General features: G+C 41.3%; 1 protein-coding gene across 1 annotated transcript in view; it reads left to right on the top strand.

Annotated features, from left to right (window-relative positions):
- Positions 1-26,674, top strand: part of ACTN2 (actinin alpha 2) — a 117,076-nt gene that overhangs the window by 43,541 nt on the left and 46,861 nt on the right. The window contains exons 3-9 of the mRNA XM_063918061.1: positions 1,581-1,700; positions 2,944-3,030; positions 5,303-5,390; positions 12,301-12,379; positions 19,024-19,105; positions 20,995-21,080; positions 24,163-24,255. Of these exons, the coding sequence (XP_063774131.1) occupies positions 1,581-1,700; positions 2,944-3,030; positions 5,303-5,390; positions 12,301-12,379; positions 19,024-19,105; positions 20,995-21,080; positions 24,163-24,255 (635 nt within the window). The remainder of the gene's footprint in view (positions 1-1,580; positions 1,701-2,943; positions 3,031-5,302; positions 5,391-12,300; positions 12,380-19,023; positions 19,106-20,994; positions 21,081-24,162; positions 24,256-26,674) is intronic.

The following is a 26,674-nucleotide window of genomic DNA, read 5'->3' as shown; positions in this document are numbered from 1 at the left end:
ATCAGGAAGCGCAATGAACCGTTATTGAGACCTCTAATGCAGCAGGCAATCTAGGCAGGTTAGAGGCTGAGAGAAAGTGAGAGACCAGGTCAGAGTGGGACGGGGAGGAGGGACCAGACGGGGAGGGTGGCAGATTGTACAAGCCAGCGTAGTAGGATTGGAAGGCAGCCCTAATGGCGGTAGGGTCATGAACTAACTGATTGAGAGGGTCTCTAATAGAAATAATATTAGTTTTGGCTCTTGCGGAGCGGAGTCGTGCCGCCAGGATCTTGTCCGCCTTATCTCCCTTCTCATAAAAAGACTGGCGAAGCCATTTCAGACATTTAGCCAGTTTTTTTCTCCTTCTTATCTTCTCTCGTCTCTCCCTTGCCCTCCTTCTCTTTCTTTTTTCTGATCTCACTATTTCCAGGATATGTACTGTGATTGGATTATATCGTGGTTTCCCCTCTCCCCTATCCCCCTCTCCCTCCTTCCCCTCCCCCCCCAAATTTGATACTTGATTATTAATGTTTTATTTTTGATTATTTTCGTTGTCTGTTCTAAAATTGTGGTTTCTGTTGGACATTGGTTCTCCTGACCGCTTGTCCCTTTCGTCAATGTATTGTTTGCCCACTCTGTTTAACCACACAAAAATAAAGAATTTAAAAAACTCATATTGACCTGTCGACCTATACCATGTCGACCTAAGTACCCTGTCGACCTAGAGACCCTGTCGACCTAGTTACTGTCGACCAATAGTGGTCGACCTAGACACTGTCGACCTAGTTACTATCTACCTTCCATACCACACCCAATTAAGATATCCACTAGTATTAATATTTGGAATTTTGAAAATATATTCAAACATTTCCAGAATTTACTAGTAACAAACAAGTGATGGCACAAAGTTACCCCTACTTATAGCTACCATGCTTGCAGGAAACTGCTGTCAGCTGGTGTTACTGTACCGTTGTGTCCAGCTCATGTGTTGCTGTATCCTGGTATTACCTGTGCCTTTAGGAAGCATGCGGTGCCACACAAGACATGTGTCAGTTAGTGTCCCATTGATAATTTATCACTGCATCCTGGAAATGCTTAATATTGGGCCTCAATCAGAGCTGCATGTAATGCCAATTTTTAGGGATTCTTAGCTACTGCGCATGCACTGAATTCCTTGAAAACTCCTAAGACTCGTGCATTGTACTGAGTGTACGCATTATGGTACTGTTACGATCGAGGTACTGCAAAGAGGAATGGCCGAAACTGGCCAAAGATAGGTGTGCCAAGCTTGTGGCATCATATTCAAAAAGACGAGGCTGTACTTGCTGTCAAAGGTGCATCAACAAAATATTGAGCAACGGCTGTGAATTCTTATGTACATGTGATTTCTTAGTTTTTTATTTTTAATAAATTTGCAAAAATCTCAAAAACACTTTTTTCACGTTGTGTAGAATTTTGAGGGAAAAATGAATTTATTCCAGTCTGGAATAAGGCTGTAACATAACAAAATGTGGAAAAAGTGAAGCGCTGTGAATACTTTCCGGATGCACTGTATATTTCATTTTCTGTCTAACTATAACTTTACTACATCCTTTCCATAGGGGAGAGACTGCCAAAGCCAGACAGAGGAAAGATGCGTTTCCATAAGATTGCCAATGTCAACAAAGCTTTGGATTACATTTCCAGCAAAGGAGTAAAGTTGGTATCAATTGGAGCTGAAGGTACTTTAATCTATTACTGGAGTAACAGGTAAAACCTTTAAATTCTCAGATTAATTGGCACGCTAACACAGCAGTAAGTAGCATACTGTGCCGTACCATAAATTCCAGACTAATCCAGGCCACTAAATGCCAGAGTTAATGAAAACTCATTATTTTAAATTTGTCTGATCATGTTAAACTTTTCTTTTAGTTAGCTGGTATCATGGACACTAGGGGGGTCATTCCGAGTTGATCGTAGCTGTGCTGAATTTAGCACAGCTACGATCATTCACACTGACATGCGGGGGGACGCCCAGCACAGGGCTAGTCCGCCCCTCATGTCAGTGCCGGCCCCCCCGCAGAAGTGCAAAGGCACCGCACAGCGGCGATGCCTTTGCACTTCAAGAGTAGCTCCCGGCCAGCGCAGCTTTAGTGTGCTGGCCGGGAGGTACTCATCGCTCCCTGGCCCGCAGCGTCTGTGTGTGACGTCACGCAGCCCCTGCAGCCCGCCCCCGTTCGGTCCGGTCACAACTGCCTTGACCAGACGCCGCCGTTCCGCCCCCTCCTGCCAAGCGATCGCCTCTGCCTGTCAATCAGGCAGAGGAGGTCGCAGCCCTGCTATGGCCTTCGGCGTCTGGCATGCGCTAGCGCACTATGGCGCCGTCGCATGCGCAGTAGGATCCCGTTCGCTCGGCTGCGACAAAAAGCAGCGAGCGAACAGGTCTGAATGACCCCCTAAAGGTGGCATATAAATATACTTATTCATCATATGTGCTCAGTCCCCATGTACAATTGTGTGAGGTTTGTTAGAATCACAGGCATTGCCTTGGTAGGGGTGTATAATGCACCAGAATGTGGATCCACTGGACATCTAGGCAGTTGTGGAGGATACATTGCATGGAATATAAAACATAGCAAGGTATTTACCAACTGTGATCACAAGGAGAGTCCCAGGCTGTTGCCCCCACTAAGAGAACCAAACATTACAGTGTTCAACATCAGAGCAGGCAGAATAGTAGCATAACCTAAAACTCAGGTGGCCAAGACCTTACTCTTCCCTGGCCCCAAATACAAATTACTCAATGTGCTGATTGTTTAGCAGTCATTTCAAAACTGGCAGTGTGTGAGGTCACTGTTATTAACATAATACCAATGTGTTTTTTATGGAACTATTTTTCTCTGAAGTTTTCTGATTAATATATAAAAACAAAACTATCAGATATTGAAGAGAGACTTAATGGTATATGTTTTGTTTGTCCTCTAGAAATTGTTGATGGGAATGTAAAAATGACATTGGGTATGATCTGGACAATAATCCTTCGTTTTGCTATCCAGGACATATCTGTAGAAGGTAAGCACGCTGTCTGATAGACAATAATGAGGACATGATGTTACATCACCTGTTTAAGATGTACAGCATGGGTCTTCAACCTGTGGCCCTTCAGCTGCTGTGAAACTACATATCCCAGCATGCCCTGTCACAGTTTTGCTATTAAGGTGTGCTAACATTGAGGCAGGGCATGCTGGGATGTGTAGTTCCACAGAAGCTGGTGTGCCGCAGGTTGAAGAAAAATGATGATCAGTATACATGGCATACTTGACTTATTAGATTTATAAGGGCCAATTCAATTAGGGGTTATGTGTGCGTATTTTCCCATTATGGTAGTCTGGACATCCTAAGTTTTCCTGTATGGGGTGCAAAAAAGACTACGGATGATTCTGACCAAAACGTGCTGTTCTGGAATGGCACACCCATTACCAAGTCGCTAATCGAATTGCTCTCAAAATGTCACACAGGCTTTTTATGACACATTTTCACATCACATCACATCAGTGATGTATGCAAACAATTTGTTTTTTGTTGTGATTAAGGGGACAATGTATCAAAATGCATCAATAAAGCAGATTTGTTACGACCGTTTATAATTGAAATACTCCCTTTTTGTCACAATTTATCAAGAAAATTTTGAGCCGACTGCGCATGAATCCGAAAATATGGGGTGCACATGTGACAGATGATGGGCCTGATTTTGAGTCAGACTGAGTCACGCAATTGCAGCATCTTGCAGCTGTGTAAATCTGTCTCAGCGCGTCTGTAGAGAATTACTTGGTAGTATACTGTTTTACATATAGCTTGGTATTCACAAAACTGCATTCCTGGCTATCAAATGGAGGTTATAGTAAGTTAATAACAAGTCAGTAACAAGACTGCAGATGGACAGTGTTGATGCTTTGTCAATGCTTAAGTTATGAATGGTGAGTACTAAGGCAACTGTCACAGAAACATTGTTTAAATATGCCACTATAGGTGGTATCCTATTAGCAGCAACACTTTACCGCTGCTAATAGGATTGCCACAATGCTGGCGTCTTTTCCCCCCGATGCCGACACTTATCGGGGATTATGAATCGATCCACGATAAGCATGCATCCCGATGGTTAGAATCCCGACAGCCTAACCCTAACCCTCCTTTCCCTGCAGCCTAACCCTAACCCTATCCATGAGTGCCTAAACCTAGCTCCCTCTATGAATCCTAAACCTACCCTCCCCCCCCCCCCCTTCCGCAGCCTAACCTTAACCCTTCCCCCACAGCGTCTTACCTGTCCGGCAGCACAGCAGTCACTCATTCGGGATGCCCGTGCCGCAACTGTGATCTCATTCGAAATGCCGGCGCCGGCATTCCGAGCAGTGTCAGGATTCCGGTGTTTGTCTTTCGACTACCATCGTGATCCTCACCAGATCCCCTTCCTATACATGACATATATTATGTTAGCAACTGGGCAAAACCATGTGCACTGCAGGGGAGGCAGATATAACATGTGCAGAGAGAGTTAGATTTGGGTGTGGTGTGTTCAATCTGCAATCTAATTTGCAGTGTAAAAATAAAGCAGCCAGTATTACCCTGCACAGAAACAAAATAACCCACCCACATCTAACTCTCTCTGCACATGTTATATCTGCCACACCTGCAGTGCACATGGTTTTGCCCAACTGCTAAAAAATTTCCTGCTGCGATCAACTTGGAATTACCCCCATAGAAAAAGATAAAAAGCCAACCAGATGATTAAATAGAATTATTGATAGGAATACAAAAAATATACAAAAATATAGATATATACTGTATATTAGTTAAAAATTAAATATATAACCATCTAATCAGCAGCTGTTGTGACAACAAGGTATCTATCACCTGATAATAACATTAGTGCACATTTCTATCCTCATTCCTGTCCGTGACACTATTAAGAAACAATTAGCTGAAGCTAGCAGGTATCAGTAAACAACAGATTGTATGGAAATGGACAGCAAGAAGAGATCCCAAATGTCTCAATTTTTATCACTATATGGGGACTTTACATTATTATTCATGAGTGTGACTTATGTCTTTTATATGAGGGATTTGTATAGCTTTAGTGCTCTTTTTATATATGATTTAATTATATACAGTTAATATCATTTTACTAAAAATCAAAGGATAAAGCATTAAAACATAATATCAACTTTTTACATTGCAACTCATTTCACTGTGCATACTGTAGCATGTTGCATAGAAAATAACCAGAACATCATTTCTTGGGTAATGTAGCAATAGAGTTATCAGTAATATTTATGTTATTCAACAGAAACCTCTGCAAAAGAAGGACTGCTTTTATGGTGCCAACGGAAGACTGCTCCCTACCGCAATGTGAATATACAAAACTTCCATACCAGGTACACGCCACAATCTTATCAGTAAAGTGATAACATTTCTCATAGTGATTATTATTGTTATTATTAAGTAGACCTGAAAATACGTAATGCCAAATATTTACTGTAACCTCCTGTCTTCAAAGACTTTCTCCATTTACAGTAAAGGTGGGTGCACATGGCCGATATATCGTGAACGTGTCGGCGGGTGTGTACCCCAGATATATCTCTGAATGACATCGTTCACAGACATATCATGTCGGTCTTGCAGCACAGCCAATGGCCACAGAGATGTAAGTTCATACCAGGCGCTCGGAGGTGAAATAGAAGGTGGTGTCCCCCCAGTGGCTCTTACTTGCACATGTGCTGACGTCCCAGTGACTTGCCAGTGGTACATCTGGGAGAATAAATAATCCTTACTGCAGCTAATTGTGGTGATAATAAACAGAGCCCTGAGAGAGGGGTTATATCAAAGCTCAGAAAGATATAAAATTGTGAGAGACAACGTACCAACCAATCAACTTCTGTCTTACATTTTACAGGCTGTGTTTGAAAAATGACAGCTAGGAACAGGGTTGGTTGGTACATTATTTCTCACAATTTTATCTTACGCCAAGCTTTGATAACCCCCCCCCCCCCCAAAAAAAAAAAAGTTGTATTAGAATAATTAGGGTATTTCCTTAAAACATCTTCTGCTCTCTTTTCTTTCTTCATATAAGACACAACAGCAGAGCTGTAGCTTACTATGTACAGTACACACTGTTATCACACAGTCAGATCCAAGACTCTTCAGCCAAAGAGCGCTGTAAAGAGGTTTTGTAAACTTGGACAACAGTCAGCAGTGACTCCAGCAAATCACCATGTACAGTAATCAGTGGAGAAAGCTCTGTCCTAGATCAGCAGCCCTCTCAGTATTTCTTTATTTTTTGGTGCCCCTTTGACAGCTGGAGCCCGGGGGCCAGTGCTTCCAATGTCCCTGGGAGTTACACCACTGGATGACCAATATATCTACAGATATATCGGCGATCTGGTTGTGTGTACACTTGTTGCAGGGACTTCCGGTGACTGACAACTGGGCAGCCATATTTAAATGCCCATCCAGTTGTGACATCAGGCACGACACATCGGGCGGTTCCAATGTAAGTGTATTGGCCAGGTTGTACCAAGAAGAAGTTTATCTTCAATGCTGCTGTCAGACTCGTTCACACTTTAGTCGTATCATCTCTGCTTTCACTGCTACTGATTCATCTAATGGTTATCAATAGTCTTCTGAATCAGAATCAGTCCTATCCCTTACTTACAAAGTTTTTCACGATGCTCTTTCTAACATATCTGAGTAGATATCCAAATACTTTGCACATCATTGATCTCGGCTTGGGGTAACAGCTACATTTCCAATAAAAGGGAAAAAAAAGGTCTCAATAGTAGAAAAAAAATGCTGAAACAATCAGTATTTGTTTTAAGTTAAAAGATTTTACTTACATAAACAAATCATATTTTTAAAAGTGACCTTCCCCTGTTATTGTCATCTGGAGGTTCCTATATAGATAAGAGGATAGCGATGGTATGTGGACCGCCACTATCCTTTTAAACAGCTTTCTATGAGCCTAATTCAAAGCTAGATGCAGTGTCTATGTTGTACGCAGTGGAGTGCTAGTCTAATCCACATTAGTCTAAACCACACTGCACTGCCACATTAGTCTAAACCACACTGCACTGCCACATTAGTCTAAACCACACTGCACTGCCACATTAGTCTAAACCACACTGCACTGCCACATTAGTCTAAACCAAGGTCTTGCAACAGCAGTCACAGTGAGGATTTATTTACAAAGTGATTGATAGTCAGGGAGCGTTTGTGAGAGTTAACAAGGTGACTCCAACACAGATGTGTAGCGACTGCAATCCCGTACACAGTAAGCATAGCTCCAGCATCATACTTCTGATGGCCATGCTGCACAACCTGAGGGTTACACAGATAGTCGATGATCGACCAATGTGCATCCAGTGGTTGCGTCTTTGCACACAAGTGGTGGATGTGAGATGCTGCGCTTCTTAGTACAAATCCCGGTGGCTGCGTCATTTGCATATTTCCACAGAGACACCATATACAGGATCTCAGCTATGATGGAATTTGCGTCCGTCTCATTATCATGAATACCCTTCTCCCTTTGAACCACCTCTCAGACTGTGTACATGATAACGTGACTGTGTCATTGTCTACTGAGTGGTTGGATCTTAATGATGTTATAGTCTTTAGGCCAGACACATAACCTCTCTTCCTAAATCATCTGTGCATCTCCAAAAGTAAGGTACGAGAAGTATACAAATCTCTTACACACAGCCTTTTAGCAGAGGCAGTATATTATTATATCATAACAGGGTAAACGTTAATTTAATTATACAGGTTTTCCTTTGTCACACTGAAATCAGACCGATGTTCTAAACAATAACTGATAGTATCTAATCACGTTGGTGTATCCTACTGTCCTGCCAAATTCTACATTAGATCTCTACATTCATTTATTCCTTACTCTAAAAAAATGTCAGTCATAGGGGGGTAATATACTATGGCTAAATGGTTCCTCGGGGGTAGAGAGCTGAAATGTGCAAAAAGAGCACCCAAACGGGTCTTTTCACGCTTGCACCAAGTACTTTAGTCGGGTTTAAGTGCTTTGCGCGCCAAAACCCGAGTGTAATGGGTGCGATCAGCGCGATAAGTGGGGGCATTTGAATATCGCCCCGCAATCTCTCGTCACTTTAGATGAAGCGTGCGATAACATTTGAATTCTTCCCTATGTGTTTTCACAGAAAAACAAGACAATTGAATTGCAGGGGAGCCCCATTTTTTTGTACAGAGCATTTTTGGAGCATAACTGAATTGCCCCCTAAAACCTATTTGGAATATATTATTTTAACTTTCATGATAATTAAGGGGGAGGCCGTGCATTTTGAAATGACACATCCACAATTACTTTCATTTATGAATCCCGGCTCTAAGTACATAACCTGAACAGATGACAAATGCCAACATAATCAGAAAATTGTTTTGGCTACTTTCTTGTAACTGGTATGTAAAGACACAGACAACACTTCCTAGAAAGTGAAAAGTAATTTTCGAGATAGCTTCTTGAGCACTATCTAATAGTTTTGCAGTTAAGCTCTGTGTACCCTGTATTGTTCTGCAAACCACTTTAAAACCTATAAATAAAGTGTAATAATAATGATATATATACATTTTATAAAGTGGACATATAATAACTAAAGGAGTATATTGTAGCCTAATAAATGTCTTAAAATGAGAGTGATTACATTTTTAAAATGAACCAGATATCCATTAGTGTATCCATTGCTTTTTTATATCAAATACACCAATATCTTGTTGATCCAGCAATGTCAGAGACTGACGTAAGGCACACAAAAATGAGCCTAGATTCAACATATAAGCCAGATCTGTATGTGATAGCTGACTACTGTTCTGGAATGTTCCTAAATTAGGGAAACTCCTCTCGGACTCCCGAGAGAGCAGACAATTCTCCTGCCTATTGCTTACCCCATGCCAGAGGGGCCTGTTGATGTGAAATTAATTATTACACCACTTTCTCTTGAAGGTTACTGTTTATATGCCGCTCACCCACCACACAAATACATAATTTGGCCCCACATTTGGTCCCATACCTCACTTCGGCATCTCCATAAAGTCAGTATACTGTAAAACTTTGCAGTCATATTTGTAGCCCATTACCCAGAGCCTATTCAGGTACCAGCACCAAGTCAGGATTATTGCCAACTTTCATTCATAAATCCTAAATGACATATGACAAATACTGTACAGATGACAAATACACATTTGTTTTGAGTATGCTTTTGGTTTCTTGTCTCAAAAGAACATATACAGACACAGGTCATATGTCATAAACAAACAAATGCACATTTTAGAATACGACACTTTATCACTACTTAATATACCATTTGACCCTGTCGACCTAATGCATGTCTATCATTAGTGGTAGACCTATTGACTGTAGATCTTTTTAGTGTAGATCTAATAATCCACACCCAGATCACAGTATTGTGTCTTTCCATATAAAATGAGAAACATATCCTCTGTTGAAGTTTATCTTTATGCACCTTTAAAGATCTACCGCTGATGAAGTCTTGTAAGAGATTAAACGCGTTGGTTTTATGTGTGTGTGTATATATATATATATATATATATATATAGAGAGAGAGAGAGAGAGAGAGAGAGAGGATGGCAATGGTGCGGCACTCAGAGACATTTTTCCATCAGAAAATAAAACTCACGGACACAGGGGTCACTGGATTCAACGTTTCAATCCCCACAGGATTCTTGACAAAAATCCTGTGGGGATTGAAACGTTGAATCCAGTGACCCCTGTGTCCGTGAGTTTTATTTTCTGATGGAAAAATGTCTCTGAGTGCCGCACCATTGCCATCCTCTATTCATTCGTTGTGAGGGCACCAGGACTGGTTATAATAATTAGGTGGAGTGCCGGGTTTGTTGTATTTTATATATATATATATTATATAGAAAGTTCAGCACTCACCATACCAAGCTCACTTGTCCTCACAACATCAATAAATAAATGATGGGGGTTTAGTTAGTGAATTGGCCAATGCATGGAAGCCTGCAAATTGATTGCCAAGGTACCCCACCTTCTTGCAGGTCCTACACTATCACAAAGTCTTAAAATGTAAAACCTGGCAACTAGCGAGGCCAATCCCGGGATCGGGATCGGCGGGATCCCGGGATTTAGGCCCAAAAACGGCCGGGATTCAATCCCGGGATTGGAAGCTCCAATCCCGGGGATTGAGGGATCAGCGTTGAGCGTCCTCAGGACGCTCAGACGCTGCCCGGTTCCCTCCTTTCAGCTCCCCCTGCGCAGCGTGACCTGTGCCTGTGAGGTCACGCTGCACTGTCAGCAGCCGCAGAGCAGGAAGGTATGGCGGTATTCACCCGCTGCCTCCTCCCGGCTCCCCCTACACTTACCCGCCGCCTCCTCCCGGCTCCTCCTGCACTTACCCACCGCCTCCTCACGGCTCCCCTGTACTCCCCCGCCGCCTCCTCCTCACCGGCTGTGCAGGTTTGTACTTTTTTTAATGTCTGCGGGGCAGGTGGGGAGGGGCGGGGAGGGGCGTGGGGGATGGCCGGAAGCAGTTGAAAGCCAATCCCGGGATTGACCATTTTTCAATCCCGATACCCGGGATTGAAAAAATGGCCCGGGATTGGCTTCCCTACTGGCAACTGTATCACACATAATATAACTGCAAATATGCCTACTTGGTTTAATGTGTACCTGCCACATATTTTATGGCTTTTAAAGGTACACTAGTCACCTGACACTGGCTGATAAATTACTAAGGAGCAGCTGACACAGGTTTAGAACAATTGAGTTTACACAGGGGTTCATGAAAAGGCCTGTGGCCACAGTTAATAAGAGTTAACCAAAGATTATATATATAGGAATTAGTAAAAGAGACTCCAAAGGAATATCTATTAACTAAAATTCAATACTTCATACATATAATATCATTCTAAATATACATGTAAGAGTGCCCTCTCATTTTATATATATATATATATATATATATATATATATATATATATGTATATATATCAATACATTACCCCTTCTCGTGCTAATTCAAAATATTAAGATAGGCAGCCTATTACCACTTCAATTCCCTTTTGGTGGGAATCACAAGGTAGAGTATAGAAATAATAGTGGTATGGCGCCCGTACCAGGGTCACATTCTTAGTTGCCCTCTTCTCATGCCCTGGGAATCTGTCTGTGATGTTTGCTGTGACCCCAAAGGGGAAGAACAATTATTGTACCATCAATATTTTAAGAAGAACATTTTAATAAATTACGTTGGACTTATAATTGTGTGTTTGTATCATCATACAAGGACCGAGAAGACTAAGATTGTGACCCTGGTACGGGCGCCATACCACTATTGTTTCTCTCTCTCTCTCTCTCTCTCTCTCTCTCTATGTGTATATACATATATATATATATATATATATACATATACACAGTGCATCTTTGCATTTTGTTATGTTACAGCCTTATTATAAAATGGAATAAATTAATTTTTTCCCTCAGAATTCTACACACCATACCCCATAATGACAACTAATGACAACGTGAAAAAAGTTTTTTTTTTAGATTTTTGCATATTGTTTAAAAATAAATAACTAGGAAATCACATTCACATGTGCATAAGTATTCACAGCCTTTGCCAAGAAGTTCAAAATTGAGCTCAGGTGTATCCTGTTTCCACTGATCATCCTTGATATGTTCCTACAGCTTAATTGGAGTCCACCTGTGGTAAATTCAGTTGATTGGACATGATTTGGAAAGGCACACACCTGTCTATATAAAGTCCCACACTTGACAGTGCATGTCTAAGCACAAACCAAGCATGAAGTCAAAGGAATTGTCCATAGACCTCCGAGACAGGATTGTCTTGAGGCACAAATCTGGGGAAGGGTACAGAAAAATATGTGGGATTTTGAAATTTGGATAAGGGATACTCAACCTGTGTATATATATATATATATATATATATATATATATATATATATATGGACTATAATGTTCCACATGTCTACTGTATGTTGGTTGTTTGGCATAGGGGAATATCAGTTCTGAGAAGTTCACAAATATATGATTTCTTGCATTCTTTAACTACAGTTGGCAACTGAGACATTTTTATTAGCTGTAGGTGGCTCCTACTGTGTCCTCTCACAGCCGCCTAAGAAACATGCTTTCCATATAGTACATTAGACAAATATATATTTTGAGATGGTTTAAATATGTGTTTGTTAATATTGGTTATACATTTTCCTTTAATAACATCGCTGTGACTGTGTGACTATGTTCTTTTTCTTGCATTGTGTGTGATAAAGCTGGAAGGATGGCCTTGGCCTCTGTGCCCTGATCCACAGACATCGGCCTGATCTCCTTGACTACTCCAAGCTACATAAGGTCAACCTCATAGTGATCTCATTCTATTGATACCTAACAGCATGCGCACCTGGTTTGCTGTGCAATAAGACACCACACAACCACTACAATCTATAGAACAGCAACATAAATACTTTGTAACCTTTGTTAAAGCAGAATATTGGTTTATCACTCAAAATAGTGGACCCCTTTAGGAACTGGTGAAACATGAAGCATTATGCCTGTATGCATCTGTGTGAGGAAGTGGATCCTCTTTGCCTCGTGTTATTAGCACTCTTGATTTTCACCAAAGTCCCTACTTGGGTTGGGTACTTGGCCCACTGATGCCGTCAGCCCATGCAAAGCCAAAATCCAATGACAAGCTTAAAGTTAGGGAATGGCAGCAGTAAAGGCCAAGATCAGTCAATAAAAGGCCAAAGTCAGAGCTGGCAGGTATAAGCGATTCCAGAAATCAGACACAATGCTGCTTCCACTCTACATGGCAACAAAGGTGTAACTAGCACAATGACAGTGCATGCAGCTGCTACTGGGCCTTATATCTTCTCCCAAAGCTCCGTTGGTATATATATATATTTTTTTGGGTGGTACATGGGGGCCCTTATAATATTTTGCTATGTGGCTATAAATGTCTAGCTTTGTCCCTGCTTGGCAGGGAGAGATCATTAGTGGTTCTAATAGGTAGATGATTCCTGTTACTGACCACAGGAGGGACATAGCTGTAATTAATGTCATTATAAACTTCCACAGAGGATGCAGAAACAAGAGTGGACACAACTCCAACCTATAATAAGCACATAACTAAAATGGGAATGTAGTCAAGATGACGGCTGTCGGGATCCTGGCAGTCGAAATCCCAACGCTGGAATCCCAACACCATTTAGAATTTCGACGCTGGAACTCCAAAACGGTCAGGAGACCGTCGCCAGAATACCGACAGCCGGCATCCCGACCATAGGAATAGCTGGCGGGTTATGTTTAAGGCCGGGGGTTAGGTTTAGGCGCCAGATGGCAGGTGGTTAGGGTCAGGCACTTAGGATGGAGGTTAGGGTTAGGCTGCGGGAACAGAGGGTTAGGGGGTAGAGAAGAGGGGAAAACAGCCCGCACTCACCCCTGTCGGTTTTTCACTCATCGGGATCCCCGCATTGGTATTATGACTGCTGGGATCCCGTAAGTCAGCATTTCATTCTGAACCCCAAAAATGACTAGATGCTGGGATATAACAATTCCATAGTGATGTTTGTGGTTCCTGATAAATTGCTAGGCTCAAAAATATTGGCTCATTTAACAACATGGCTGCCTCCACTGTGAGCAGGCGTCATAGACAATTTATGCATGAGCAGCGTAGCGGCCATGAGCTCGGTGGATAGAACAAAATGTAAAATAGTTTTACCTACAGTATTATGCTTCAGCTCAGCTGTGCAGTATTCATCAGTTTATGCAGTTCCCTTTTCTTGTATTGTTCTCATATGCGCATAGGACAGTAGGTGATTATCTCACTTTAGGACAACATTAGTTGAAGGTATCCCTGTAAGATCACTGAAGCCCAAACTATATTTTAATGAAATCAGACTGTCCAAGGGAAAACATTTTTCTGCTTTAAGTTTCAGTCAAGAATAAAAAGTTATCATCAGAGCTTTAGGGACTGATTCAGCGGTGAACACAAATCCCTCAACGACAGCAATTGCATAAACTACGGATGTGCGAAAATAAGCAAATGTATCAGTCGCAGGAATTTGTACAGAGACATCCACTCATAGCAGTTCTAATCTGCTGCTTCGTACAAAGACGCACCGTCGGATGCACATCGGATGCACCATCGATCATCTCAGCAACCCTATGGCTGCTCAGAATTTCCGTCAGATGTAAGACACTCGAGTCTTTAGAGCTGCGAATGACGACACCTAGGTTTAACAAGCCACACCCCTGTTACCTTCCACAAATAGTCATTGACTGTCAATCACTTGCATCTAAATCCTCACTTTGATGCCTTCAGGTATTAAACTTTGCGCATGTGCGGTGCAATGCTTATGGATGCCCAGTACAAAATATTGCTCAAATCCGCAATCATCAGCATTGGGTTCACTGTACGTCCACCTCTGAATCAGGCCCTTAGGCATCAGTGTACCAGGTCTTCATCTGGACATTATTGCTGTTACATGTTTGAACCAGAAAAATGGGATACCCCACTAAGCATCATTTTTGCCATGTTCTGTTAAAAGTGACAATAAAGTATAATGTTTTGTTTCTGCGTTCAGCATCAAGATTGCACAACTGCTGGGGGAGCACAGGTATATCTGATGGCAGGAGGTGGGCAGACTAGACATACTGGGGGAGATTCAAATGTTTGAAAAGTCGGCTGGGTGTTTTTTCCTATCTAATAGACAGGAAAAAAACAGACTCCCAACTGACTTTTCAGACATTTGAATCTCCCCCACTGTATACTAGACATTCATCCACCTTATATGGTGCAAGCATCTAACATTATCACTTGTGGGATGAGATATTTTAAATTACATTTTATAGAAAAAATATGCAAACTCCGGCTCACACCAAACAGACTTTTATGGAAGCAGTTCCCAAAATTGTTTTGCATGTACCTACAATAGGTATCCACTAACTAGGCATATCTATAATGGGTGCAGTGTGTGCAATGCACACGTGCCCCCGAGTCCAGGGAGCCCACACTGCACACCCTGCACCCATGTTCAATTAATGACCTCTCTTGAGTCCACTCAAATAATGGCGCGGCTTCCATTTTCCCGGAGATTTGTCACTAGGAGCATTGCGGGCACCATGATTCCAGGGACCTGTGCATGCACAATAGACATTAGTCACCGGGAACATGGTGGGCACCGTATTTCCGGAGACCTGAGCATGCTCAGAGTCTTCTGTGCCACAGAGTGGAGGGGTCACAGATGGAGTGTGCGCACAGACCCCCTCTCCTCTTAAACCTCCCTGATCCACTAGGAATATCAGTGCTTTAGAATCTTTCTGGGACAGTCCCAATCTCTGAGTTCAATACCCATCCCCAGCTCACTTCAGAAAGGCTGTATTCAAGGAGAAGCCTAGTGCTGGGATCACTGATTAGCGCAGCTGTGCCTGTGGGGGTAATATGGGAGCGCGGCAGATGGATCATCATCGGTGTGGGGCATTACTGAGAGGAAGCGACCTCCACCCATATGAGCACTGACAAGGTCCTGTTTTCAGGCTGGGCAACAAACTGACACAAATGCTTAGCACTACTTCCAGGAACGTGGTAGACAACTATGTGACCTGGGTCTGGGTCTCCCTAAGCCTCTGGGCCCCATAGCAATGGCGCTCCCTGCCCCACTTTGGCTATTGCCCATGCTTACAGTTTTACATGCTCGTATAGAAATCCTGCCATGATTGGTATTACTTCATTGTGTTTCTAACTGAAAGACTTCTGTCTAGATCACTGCCCTATTTTTGGAAACATGAGAGTGTTGGCACAGTTGATATCACAGCCTGTCTATACAGTGTAATCCCAGGGAACGCTGTTTAACCTTACTCTCCTTCCCGAATAAGAGGCTGAGATAATGCTAAAAGAGGAATCATAAATCATTTGGCCAAACTAGTTACAACACGGGAATACACATAACAGAGCCATTTTACAAGTTATACATTTCGGGATCTGATTTATTAAGCAGCATTTTTTGCTCTTAATAAATTGCTATTTTACAACCCCCTGGGAAAATCAGAGAAAATCAGCAATTTCAAAAGATCAGCATGTGATAAATCAGACCCACAATGTTTACAATACTAAATAAATCCCGCACCAGTACTTTGAAAGCTCATTATATGTAAATTAAGATACCAGTGGTTCCTTACGCAATATATTAATTTCTTATAACGTCTGATATTCTATCAGAGTGATATAATTTTATTTGCAGGTGCTACCCTAATGCTTAGAAGTCAGAGACCAACATTTGTACAGGAACAAGAAAAAGCAAAAGAAGCATCTTTTATGGGTGCACTGGGACCACAATAAATGGTTTAAAACCCTCTTCTTTATTCGATATACATAAAAAATTATTACAGGACTGGTGAAATATTAAAATAGAATGTGATAAGAAAATAAAATGTGATATTAAAACTACAAAAACTCAAGTCAATATTTTCCTGTGTGAATTTTATTATCCACAAAAAAGGCTATTTTGCCCATAAATTCTATGTGGATATATTTTCCTTTTATGTTATGTATCACATTAATCCTCTGGAGTTACATCAATTTATTTCTTTATTAAACCTCCTGTTCTTAATGTGGTGTAAAAATAAAATTCACACAGGAAAACATTGACTTGAGTTTTTGTAGTTTTAATATCACACTTTATTTTCTTATCACACTCTATTTTAATATTTCACCAGTCCTGTAAAATTTTTTAATGTATATTGAATAAAGAAGAGGGTTTTAAACCATTTATTGTGGTTCCAGTGTACCCATAAAAGATGCTTCTTTTGCTTTTTCTTGTTCCTGTACAAATGTTGGTCTCAGACCCACAATGTTATTTGAATTTATTTTTTTAACCTAAAATCTATAATAAAACACACAGTTATTCTAATATATTTTTCCAAAGTTAAAGATAAATTACTCTCATTTGAATGCAGGTTGTTTAAGGTCCTGTGTATATTTTTGTCCCTGTGAAGGTCGTATAAGTTTTTAGAGAGTATGATTCAGGGTCCTCCTCCAGGCAATAAGGAAACAGCGCCATCTGCTGTCTTCATTGACTCAAAATTATTTACATTTTTATTAAAGGAGCAAGGTCCTCATTCAGCTCCATTTACAGTTTTGCTATGTTACCAAAACTGCAACTGTCTGCAATCGCATGCTGGGGGTCACCCAGCACAGGGCAAAGCCACCCAGCATGCAAATGATTTGTGGATGCCCCCTGCCTCTGCAGCAAGTCTGCGAAGGCAGGTGCAGGGCGGCCATTTTCCTGGTCGCAGCAACTGTGTGTGACATCACGCGACCACCCCGAACTCGCCCCCGTTTCCATACCACGCCCACTCAGTGCAGCGTCACTGTCCACACAACACTGTGTCACTGCCCCATACCACCCCGCGAAAGCATCTGCCTGTCAATCAGGCAGAGGAGTTCGCATAAGTGAGATGCACACTGTGTGGACAGATGGGGAGATGCGATTGCATCTCAATTCCGTCTGATGCTGAATATCTCCCCTCCAAGATTCCCAAGGCCAGATTCTGATTTGGAAGTAATGCAAAAAAAAAAAAAAAAAAGCAAGTAATTGTGCACCTAGGTAAACTCATATTGCACTGGAGGTGGAGCAGATATAACATGAGCAGAAAGATTTAGATTTGGGTGGGGTGTGTCCAATCTAAAATCTAAATTGCAGTGTAAAAGTAAAGCTGTGCTTCATTTGTAGGCTACATGCAGCCAGTATTTACTCTGCACAGAAAAAAGTATAAATGTATTTGCTCCCAATGCATGGTAGCATGGTTTGTTCCAGATACAAAGTTACTTGCCTTTTTTTGCTTTACTTTCAAATCAGAATCAGCCCCCAAGCTCATTTTGAAGCATAGTTATAGAAATAACATGTCTGCATATAAGTGTTTGTTGCAGTGGAACATGCAAAGATACAATAATGTTCCTGTAATTCAGACTTCTTGTCATAAGAAATAAAGATAATATTTTCCCTTTAGCTTATTTACAGTATTTGAAAACACAGTAATGGACAAAGTGCTCTATACACCCGCCAAATCATATCGTTATTGTTCTTACTGCAAAGAACACATACCATGGCTGTCATTAAACTCTCTTAACTTAATTGCAATGAGTATAGTCCTTGGGACACAATGCTATTGTTAACTGATAAACCAGTAAATGTTTAAATCCATATAATAGATCTGGGATACTGTGCTAATAGCCTTAAATTAATTACTGTAGTAAACATGCATTTTATTCTTCCACTCCCCTATAGACTGTAAGCTCTCACGAGCAGGGCCCTCTTCCCTCACACGCTGTGCCTTCCCTCACTTATACCATCATCTCCTCCCCACTGCCACAATGATGAATTTCCCACTAGACATGTGAGTCATATACCTAGAGGTGTCACTTGCTGGGGTGCGGAACAGCAGGCTCCCCTGCATCAGGGCCATGCTAGGCCGCTGTAAAGGTGATTCTTTATCTTTTTCTAATTACGACTAATTGTTTTATTTTGCAATTGCCCACGGGAGGATGTTCAATGTGAAGCAAATTGAGGTGTGGGAGGTGGTGGAGATTGGGTGAGGTTGGGGCTGCTTTGGTGGTCTGGAGTCATTGGAACCTGCCCCAACATGATGACATGTGACATGATGGTGGCATACTTACCTACTTTTTATTTCTACTCTTCGGGAGAGTAATAATAATAATAATAATAATAATAATGATAATAAGTTTCTGTTATTGTTACACAAAGGTGGCTTGTTTGCAGTATTGAGGAATAAAGAGATCTTGTGACTACAGGATAACTTCCATTGAAATGTAAAAATAATTAATTGCATGTTTGCAACCTACTAATGATTGTGGTACTTTCACTAGAGATTTCAATTTAATTAACCAACGATAGATTGAAGTCTTGTTACCAAAATGTAACTATACATAAACGAGAAACTATTATTTTCTTACATTATAATTTCTTTTGAAACAGGATGACCCTGTGGGAAACATTAACCTAGCGATGGACATTGCTGAAAAATATCTGGATATTCCAAAGATGCTGGACGCTGAAGGTAGACAACTGTTGTTTCTTCTTTGTGTTACAACTGTTCATCTAAAGATAGAAAAAAAAAAAACAGTAAAATAATGAAACTGAATATAAAATGTAATGTTTTAAGGAGTAGGAAATAGTAAATAGTCACAGAAATTCTGCATCTGAGCAACGTAGACAGTAAAGTATAATAATTTATGACAAACTACCTACAAACCATTTTGTCGATTGAACCAATAAATCAAATGTATTGGTCATGAAGTGCTTTGGAAATATCACCACTTCCTGGTCAGATATTCTGTGACCTATTCCAGAGGCGTCACCAGGTGTGGTGACACCCGGTGCGCACTCTGCACTATCTCCCCCGCACCAGAGGCGACCCCTGAAAGGGGGCATGGCCTAACAAAAGGGGGTGTGGCTTCACAGGGATCTCTGTTTCTTCATTCCTGGGGGGGTGTCGTGTCCAGCATTCCCCCCCCCCACGGAGATGCTGACTGCCCTTGGAGACTGAGCTGAGTACAGTGCCGACTCTTCATTTGTGACAGGAGCCGAATACTGCAGGTGAATATCACACTGCAGCACTCGGCTCCTGTCACTGCAGAAGAGCCGGCAATTTGGTGTCACCTCGTGTGAGGGGCTGGAGTCCCCACCAGGGTTGCCATCAGAAATTGTGGGGCCCGGGACTGACAAATTAGGCAGGGCCTCCCCTCCCCTCCCCTCCCCCTAAAAATAAATTATATATATATATATATATATATATATATATATATTATATATATAGTAAAAAAAGAAATATATATTCTGGTAGCACCGCCCCTTTTCATACCCAAGTTCTGACACTGTCACAGGAGGGGGAGAGAGGATGCTGCAAACTTCAATTGAAAACGTCCTCCCAAATTGGCCGCCGCCTCAGAGGAGACAGTTATTAAAGGTACTAGAGGAGCCTCCTCTAGTATCTTTAATAACTGTCTCCTATGAGGCGTCGGCCATTTTGGGAGGGACGCTTACAATTGATGCTAGCAGCGTCCTCTCTCCCTCCTGTGACTGTCAGATCTCGGGCACGTAAAGGGGGCGGAGCAAAGCGGCGGGAGGACGGCGGCATGAACAGCCCGGGCCCTCTCCTCTCTGTTAGAGAGGCCGAGCCCGGGACTACTGTGCCCGCAGCACCCCCCTGATGGCGGGCCTGGTCCCCACTCCTGCCTTGTGACACCACTGATCTATTCATCTTACTCAAGCCAACAATTGGGCTGATTCTGAAGTAGGAGTAAAACAAAAAATAAAAGCAAGCAACTTAGCACCTGGGCAAAACCATGTTACACTATAGGTGGGCATAGTTAAAATGTGCAGAGACATTTAGATCTGAGATGGGCGGGTCCATAGTCTAATCTAAATTGTGGTGTAAAGATAAAGCTATCCAGCATGCAAAAGCAGACAGTATTTGCCCTACATGCAAAAAAATAAATGTATTTGCAACCCTTGCATTGCAACATGGTTTGTTCCAGATAGAAAGTTACTTGCTTATTTTGCTGTCAACTCAGAATACGCACCCAAAATGTCTGCCTCCTCTGTGTGTTGAGGACTTGTACTTCTAATTACAGCAAGAAATCTATACATAATAAAAAAATAATAATATATGTACGACAATCCCTGTTTCTGAAATACTTTTACTGGCTGAATTCTCATGGCAATAACTAGATTTCTATACAACGTTTGATTAGTATGTCCATCAGCCTTGACTGTAACTGTATTTTTTCCAATCAAAGCATTCTTTTGCTGGATGTCTTCAGGTAAAATACATATTCACATTTTTGGTGATTTTGCAAGATGTTTTACAAACATACTGTTAACTAAAGGAAGTTGTGTTACTCATTAAATAATCTGCATTCTCCCATCTTCTTGGTTTCCCTGAAGATATTGTAAACACACCTAAGCCTGATGAGAGAGCACTTATGACCTATGTGTCATGTTTTTACCATGCATTTGCTGGAGCCGAACAGGTAAGTGAAACTTGTAAATTTATCATATCTAGCTATTCTTATGATACACAACAGCGTCTGCTTGTCCATTTGGCGTATCCGTTATATGGTTTTCAGTATATCGACAAGCAGTGTATTTCATCTGTATGATCAACATCATACCATTGTCTGGTTTAAAGTCCCCATACACTAGGACGATAATGCCCGATTTCATCCGATTTCGGCATTCGGCCCGATATATCGGATGAAATCGGGCATTTTGGAGGTGTTTCCAATCCGATGCGCGGTCCCGTGAGCATCGGATCGGATCCTCCAGATTGAATGTGCTGCACATTCAATCATGTCCGACATCGTATGCAAAAGGACAACATACAGTACAATGTATTTTGGGCGATCTTGCCCCCCGGGAGGTTTCCAGGGTGATCGCCGGAGACATGTCAGACGGACATGTCGCGTTAGTGTTTAGGGCCCTTTAGACTGAATTATATATTCACTAAAAGCCTGAGATTGATATAATATGCATAGCACCATGGCTGTGATAGACAGAATTACTCTAGACTTCAGTCTGTGTATCTTGGCTACCCATAAGGCTCATCTAGAGAGTCCCCTCTATCTGCTCTGTCCATCTAGGCTTTCGGGGAAGCAGGATGGAGCATGAACAAATAGTGCAAGGTTCATCTAAGGAACATCTATCTCTATTACACTTGTGTTTTTTTAATTTTCATTATTTAGCGCTTAAAATATTTGATAATACACAAGTATATTGGGGCAAATTAAGTTGAACGCAACATTTTTCTCGCAAAAATTACATGCAATTATTGGCCCAATTAAGCTTATTTAAAACTTCTAATTGCCTAATTAGTCATTAGGTGTCCAAGGGGTTCTGAACCAAGGGCCTAATTCAGACCTGATCGTAGCAGCAAATTTGTTAGCAGATGGGCAAAACCATGTGCACTGCAGGGGGGACAGATATAACATGTGCAGAGAGCGTAAGATTTGGGTGGGGTGTGTTCAAACTGAAATTCAAATTGCAGTGTAAAAATAAAGCAGCCAGTATTTACCCTGCACAGAAACAAAATAACCCACCCAAATCTAACTCTCTCTGCAAATGTTATATCTGCCCCACCTGCACTGCACATGGTTTTGCCCATCTGCTAATAAATTTGCTGCTATGATCAGGTCTGAATTAGGCCCCAAGTCCCATAATTTTTACGTTTAAAATAAAGTTTTTCCAAAGTTGGACCTGCTCTGAAGCTGCAATAAGAAATCTGCGTTAATTCCTACCGAAATTACTGCACCTAAAACTGTCATATCTAATTGAATAACAAAAATCACGTGGCTGCCTGAAATTTTGCACACTGCGGGGAAAACAATTACTGTGTTCAATCAAGTATGCCCATTGAAAGTCCCCGACATAAATTAAGTATTTTCTGGATGTAACAAGGAGGAACCTCAGCATATATCTCCATTCCCCCCCCCCCCCCCCCCCAAAAAAAAAAATAGCAACCTCTGGAGACTGGTAAACGGTCAGATTTACCAAGATTCGGAATAAAAGGATGCTAGGCCCAGCAGCTAACACCATCTTCAGTTTGCGTGAGCTCATAGTAGCCTATTGCCCACTCTAACACATTTGTTTTCAGAGAGGGGCACCACTGACGCACGCACAGGCCAATCGCTGCGCATGCTCAGTACATGTACTGTATCTGAACCTGGAAGCAAAGTGATAGCGGTAGTCGAGAGAGTTTTATGGGAAGCTCTATCCCAATTTTCATTACTGCATTGCAAATTGGGGCTTAATTATTATGTCACAACTGCAATAAAAATGCGATTGTTGATAAATACACCCTGAAGTACAGTACTTCCTGGATACATCTGTACAATTGTAACCTAAGGACAAGTGGTGGCTTGCAGTGTTTTGCTTTAAATAGTATTGCCATTTTAAAGTTCCTAAGTACTGATCATGAAGCATCTTTGTAATATCACCATTTCCTACTCCAGAGGTTCTCAAACACAGTCCTCAATGCACCCCAATATTCCAGGTTTTAAGTTTATCCATGCTTGGCCACAGGTGACTTAATCAGCACCTCAGTCAATTTGATTTAACCATCTGTGCTGAGCCATGGATATACCTAAAACCTGGACTGTTGGGGTGCCTTGAGAACTGTGTTTGAGAACCTCTGTCCTACTCAGTTAATTCCATATTCTATTTATATTACTTCAGAATCAAAATGGCTGCTCTGCTGTGTGTAGATGACATGCCCTTTTAGCCACAGCAGAAAATATATTATATTAGTAAAAAAATTATAATATACTCAATTTCTAATAAAAATAACTAGATTTGTACACAACATTTGATTGCTATGTCTATCATTCTTAATATTTATATTGTGTGACTATACTTTTCTACTATAAGCAAACATTTGCTGGATTTTTGTAAAATACAAAACAGATACACATTCCCAGTTAGCACTAGCAGCAGCACTTTCTGGCCATAGGGGTTAGATAAGATTTGTTTCTATACAACATGCCCAGTTGGGGATAAATGTTGGAAGTAAGACTGTCTATATGTAATCAAAAGAAGACATTCGGATCAGAATATAAACACAAACATACATTTATATTTGGACATTGCTGCCAGATTAGTGTTGAGTGTGGGGGCGAATCAATAAGATGCAATACACTTTACAAGTTTAGCCTTTAACCCAAATAACATGGATGCTATTGTATCAATGTTAAAAAAAAACTGTTTGTTTTGTGTTATTCAGTGTTCCACCTGAGAGAAATCTGAGCTGATTATCTATTGCCGAAATTTTTTTTAATCTATTGCCACAATTTACCATTAAAACCTCACTAAAGCAGCTGAGTGATGCTTGCCACTTTGGATCAATGACCTGCACAGGTCAATGAATTCTTTTAAAGTAATGTCCAAGATCATTAATGTGCCATTCTGCATCCGTTGAATGATAGGGAGCTCAAATGTAAGGTCAAGGCAGATACATTCCCATGTGCACAAGCCCTTAAGAATGAACGAGAACTTAGCTGTTTTCTCTCTGATAGTTAATAGGTTTATTATTCATGGCTAATATCTCACAATTCCCTACAGGCAGAGACAGCCGCTAATCGCATCTGCAAAATACTTGCTGTGAATCAGGAAAATGAGAAGATGATGGAAGAGTACGAGAGGCTGGCAAGTGAGGTAAAAAATATCAAAAGGTACCTTAACTAGTATTAAAGAGAGCATGTAAATGAATTATTGTACAGCAATATCTCACAAAGAATAATTCTAACAGAAAAACAAAAATCATACGTGAAACATACCTGGAATAAATTAACTGTTCATGCCTAATTAAACTCCTACCACAAAAATTGACACATTCATTTGCAGTGTAAAAATAAAGCAGACAGTATACTATTTACCAAGCACAGTAACACTAGTCTATATAACCCATCCAAATCTAACTCTCTCTGCACATGTTACATCTGCCCCACCTGCACATGGTTTTGCCCATTAGTGGAAAATGTTGTTTTGCAATCGACCTGAAATTAGGCCCAATGCAAAAATGTAGCAATGCAGCTGGGTTAAAGTTTTGATTGGTCCAGGAGTGCCGGTCCCTAAATGCAGTACTGAAAGACAGGCTTCATACACGAAGTATTTTACAATGAAAGGCAGGAATAGCTCAGTCAAGTTCTTGGGAATATACTGTAAAACTTTAACCCAAGCATTTTGGAAGCAGGGCCATAGCAGGGAGAATCTCTGCCCTGTGCTGGTCTCACCCCTGAACTTCTGATGTCATCATGTCACGTCAAAAGTGCTGGGCACAGAAAGGAGCAAAGCACCTGGAGTACTCTCTAAGTAATCTCCGGACTCAACAGACCTGCACTCCTGGCACCCTGCAAGTAAAATCTTGGTGCCACGGGGGAGTGACGGTGCAGCCAACTAGACACTGCACCCTGGCCAGTGGCAAACACTCTCCCAGTCCCAGTTGCGGCTCTGTCTGGAAGGTCATAAATGCACCATTTGGTGTAAATGGGGAATGTATCATTCTCCACAGAGCCATAGGATCTGCCATAAAAGCCCTATTATATAAACAGCCACTGACTGTCATTGCTGCCACTCGATGGGTGATTTGTTTCTTACTTCAGACAGATTTATACCATCTCTGATTAGTGAATGGGACCGGGCCTTGCAGGAGAATTCTGGAAAAAATAATCATGTTAAGGATAACAAGATTGCTAGGAAGCTAGAAAATGCCCAAGAAAATATTTAAGAAATAATGCTCTATTGCACTGTCAGAAAGGCATTTCAGGACCTGATCCTGAGTCGCATGCACCGCCAATGCCAATTCAGTGAGGAGGGGGAGGGGGGGGGGGGGTTCCAAGAGCGCTGGTATTCAGTTATTTTTTTATTTTTATATTAAAATATTTTTATTTCTCCAATATGGGGTGTACCTCAAATTGACCCTCCATTTTTAAGATAAGCACCATTCTCTTATCTTATTAGATTATTGCTTTTTATCTATATGTTTTGTACTTTTTTATACTTTTAGCTTTATCTTGATGTCATTTTAGTAATATCCCATGCCTTGGAGGTTTTAGCCCATCTTTCTATAAATAAATGTAATTTTATCTTTTTATCTGAACGTATCCTGCCAACTTCTTCATATTTATTTTTTCCATTAGACACCGTTGGTCGCTGGCGCCCCCATCCCCCCTTCTTTTTTATATATATATATATATATATATATATATAGCAGAGAAAGGTCTGGCACTCCCCAATGTGCAATATGGGCGCAGCATATATCTCTCAATATATCAATAAAAATCAGACATACAGGCTAAAAGACACATGTATCGTCAATTATTCTCTCATGGCACATAGATAAGACTATTTGCATGGGCATCGTCACAGATCAATTTTTTATGTGTGAAGAAAAAGGCTACCAATTCTATATTTTAATTTCTGATCCGTATACACATGCAAATATCATCCAACAATATTTAAAATCTGTGTATATCTCCTATTGTTAATCCATATGTTCACAGAGTCACATGTATACATACTTTTTCCTCTGCAGAGCTTTCTTCAAATAATAAGAATTTACTTACCGATAATTCTATTTCTCGGAGTCCGTAGTGGATGCTGGGGTTCCTGAAAGGACCATGGGGGGATAGCGGCTCCGCAGGAGACAGGGCACAAAAAGTAAAGCTTTAGGATCAGGTGGTGTGCACTGGCTCCTCCCCCTATGACCCTCCTCCAAGCCTCAGTTAGGATACTGTGCCCGGATGAGCGTACACAATAAGGAAGGATTTATGAATCCCGGGTAAGACTCATACCAGCCACACCAATCACACTGTAAAACCTGTGATCTGAACCCAGTTAACAGTATGATAACAGCGGAGCCTCTGAAAGATGGCTCACAACAATAATAACCCGATTTTTGTAACTATGTACAAGTATTGCAGATAATCCGCACTTGGGATGGGCGCCCAGCATCCACTACGGACTCCGAGAAATAGAATTATCGGTAAGTAAATTCTTATTTTCTCTATCGTCCTAGTGGATGCTGGGGTTCCTGAAAGGACCATGGGGATTATACCAAAGCTCCCAAACGGGT

This window comes from Pseudophryne corroboree, chromosome 4, assembly GCF_028390025.1.
Source record: "Pseudophryne corroboree isolate aPseCor3 chromosome 4, aPseCor3.hap2, whole genome shotgun sequence".
Classification (NCBI taxonomy): Eukaryota; Metazoa; Chordata; class Amphibia; order Anura; family Myobatrachidae; genus Pseudophryne; species Pseudophryne corroboree.
Note: the sequence above shows the minus strand (reverse complement) of the source record. Positions and strands in the feature narration are given on the sequence as shown.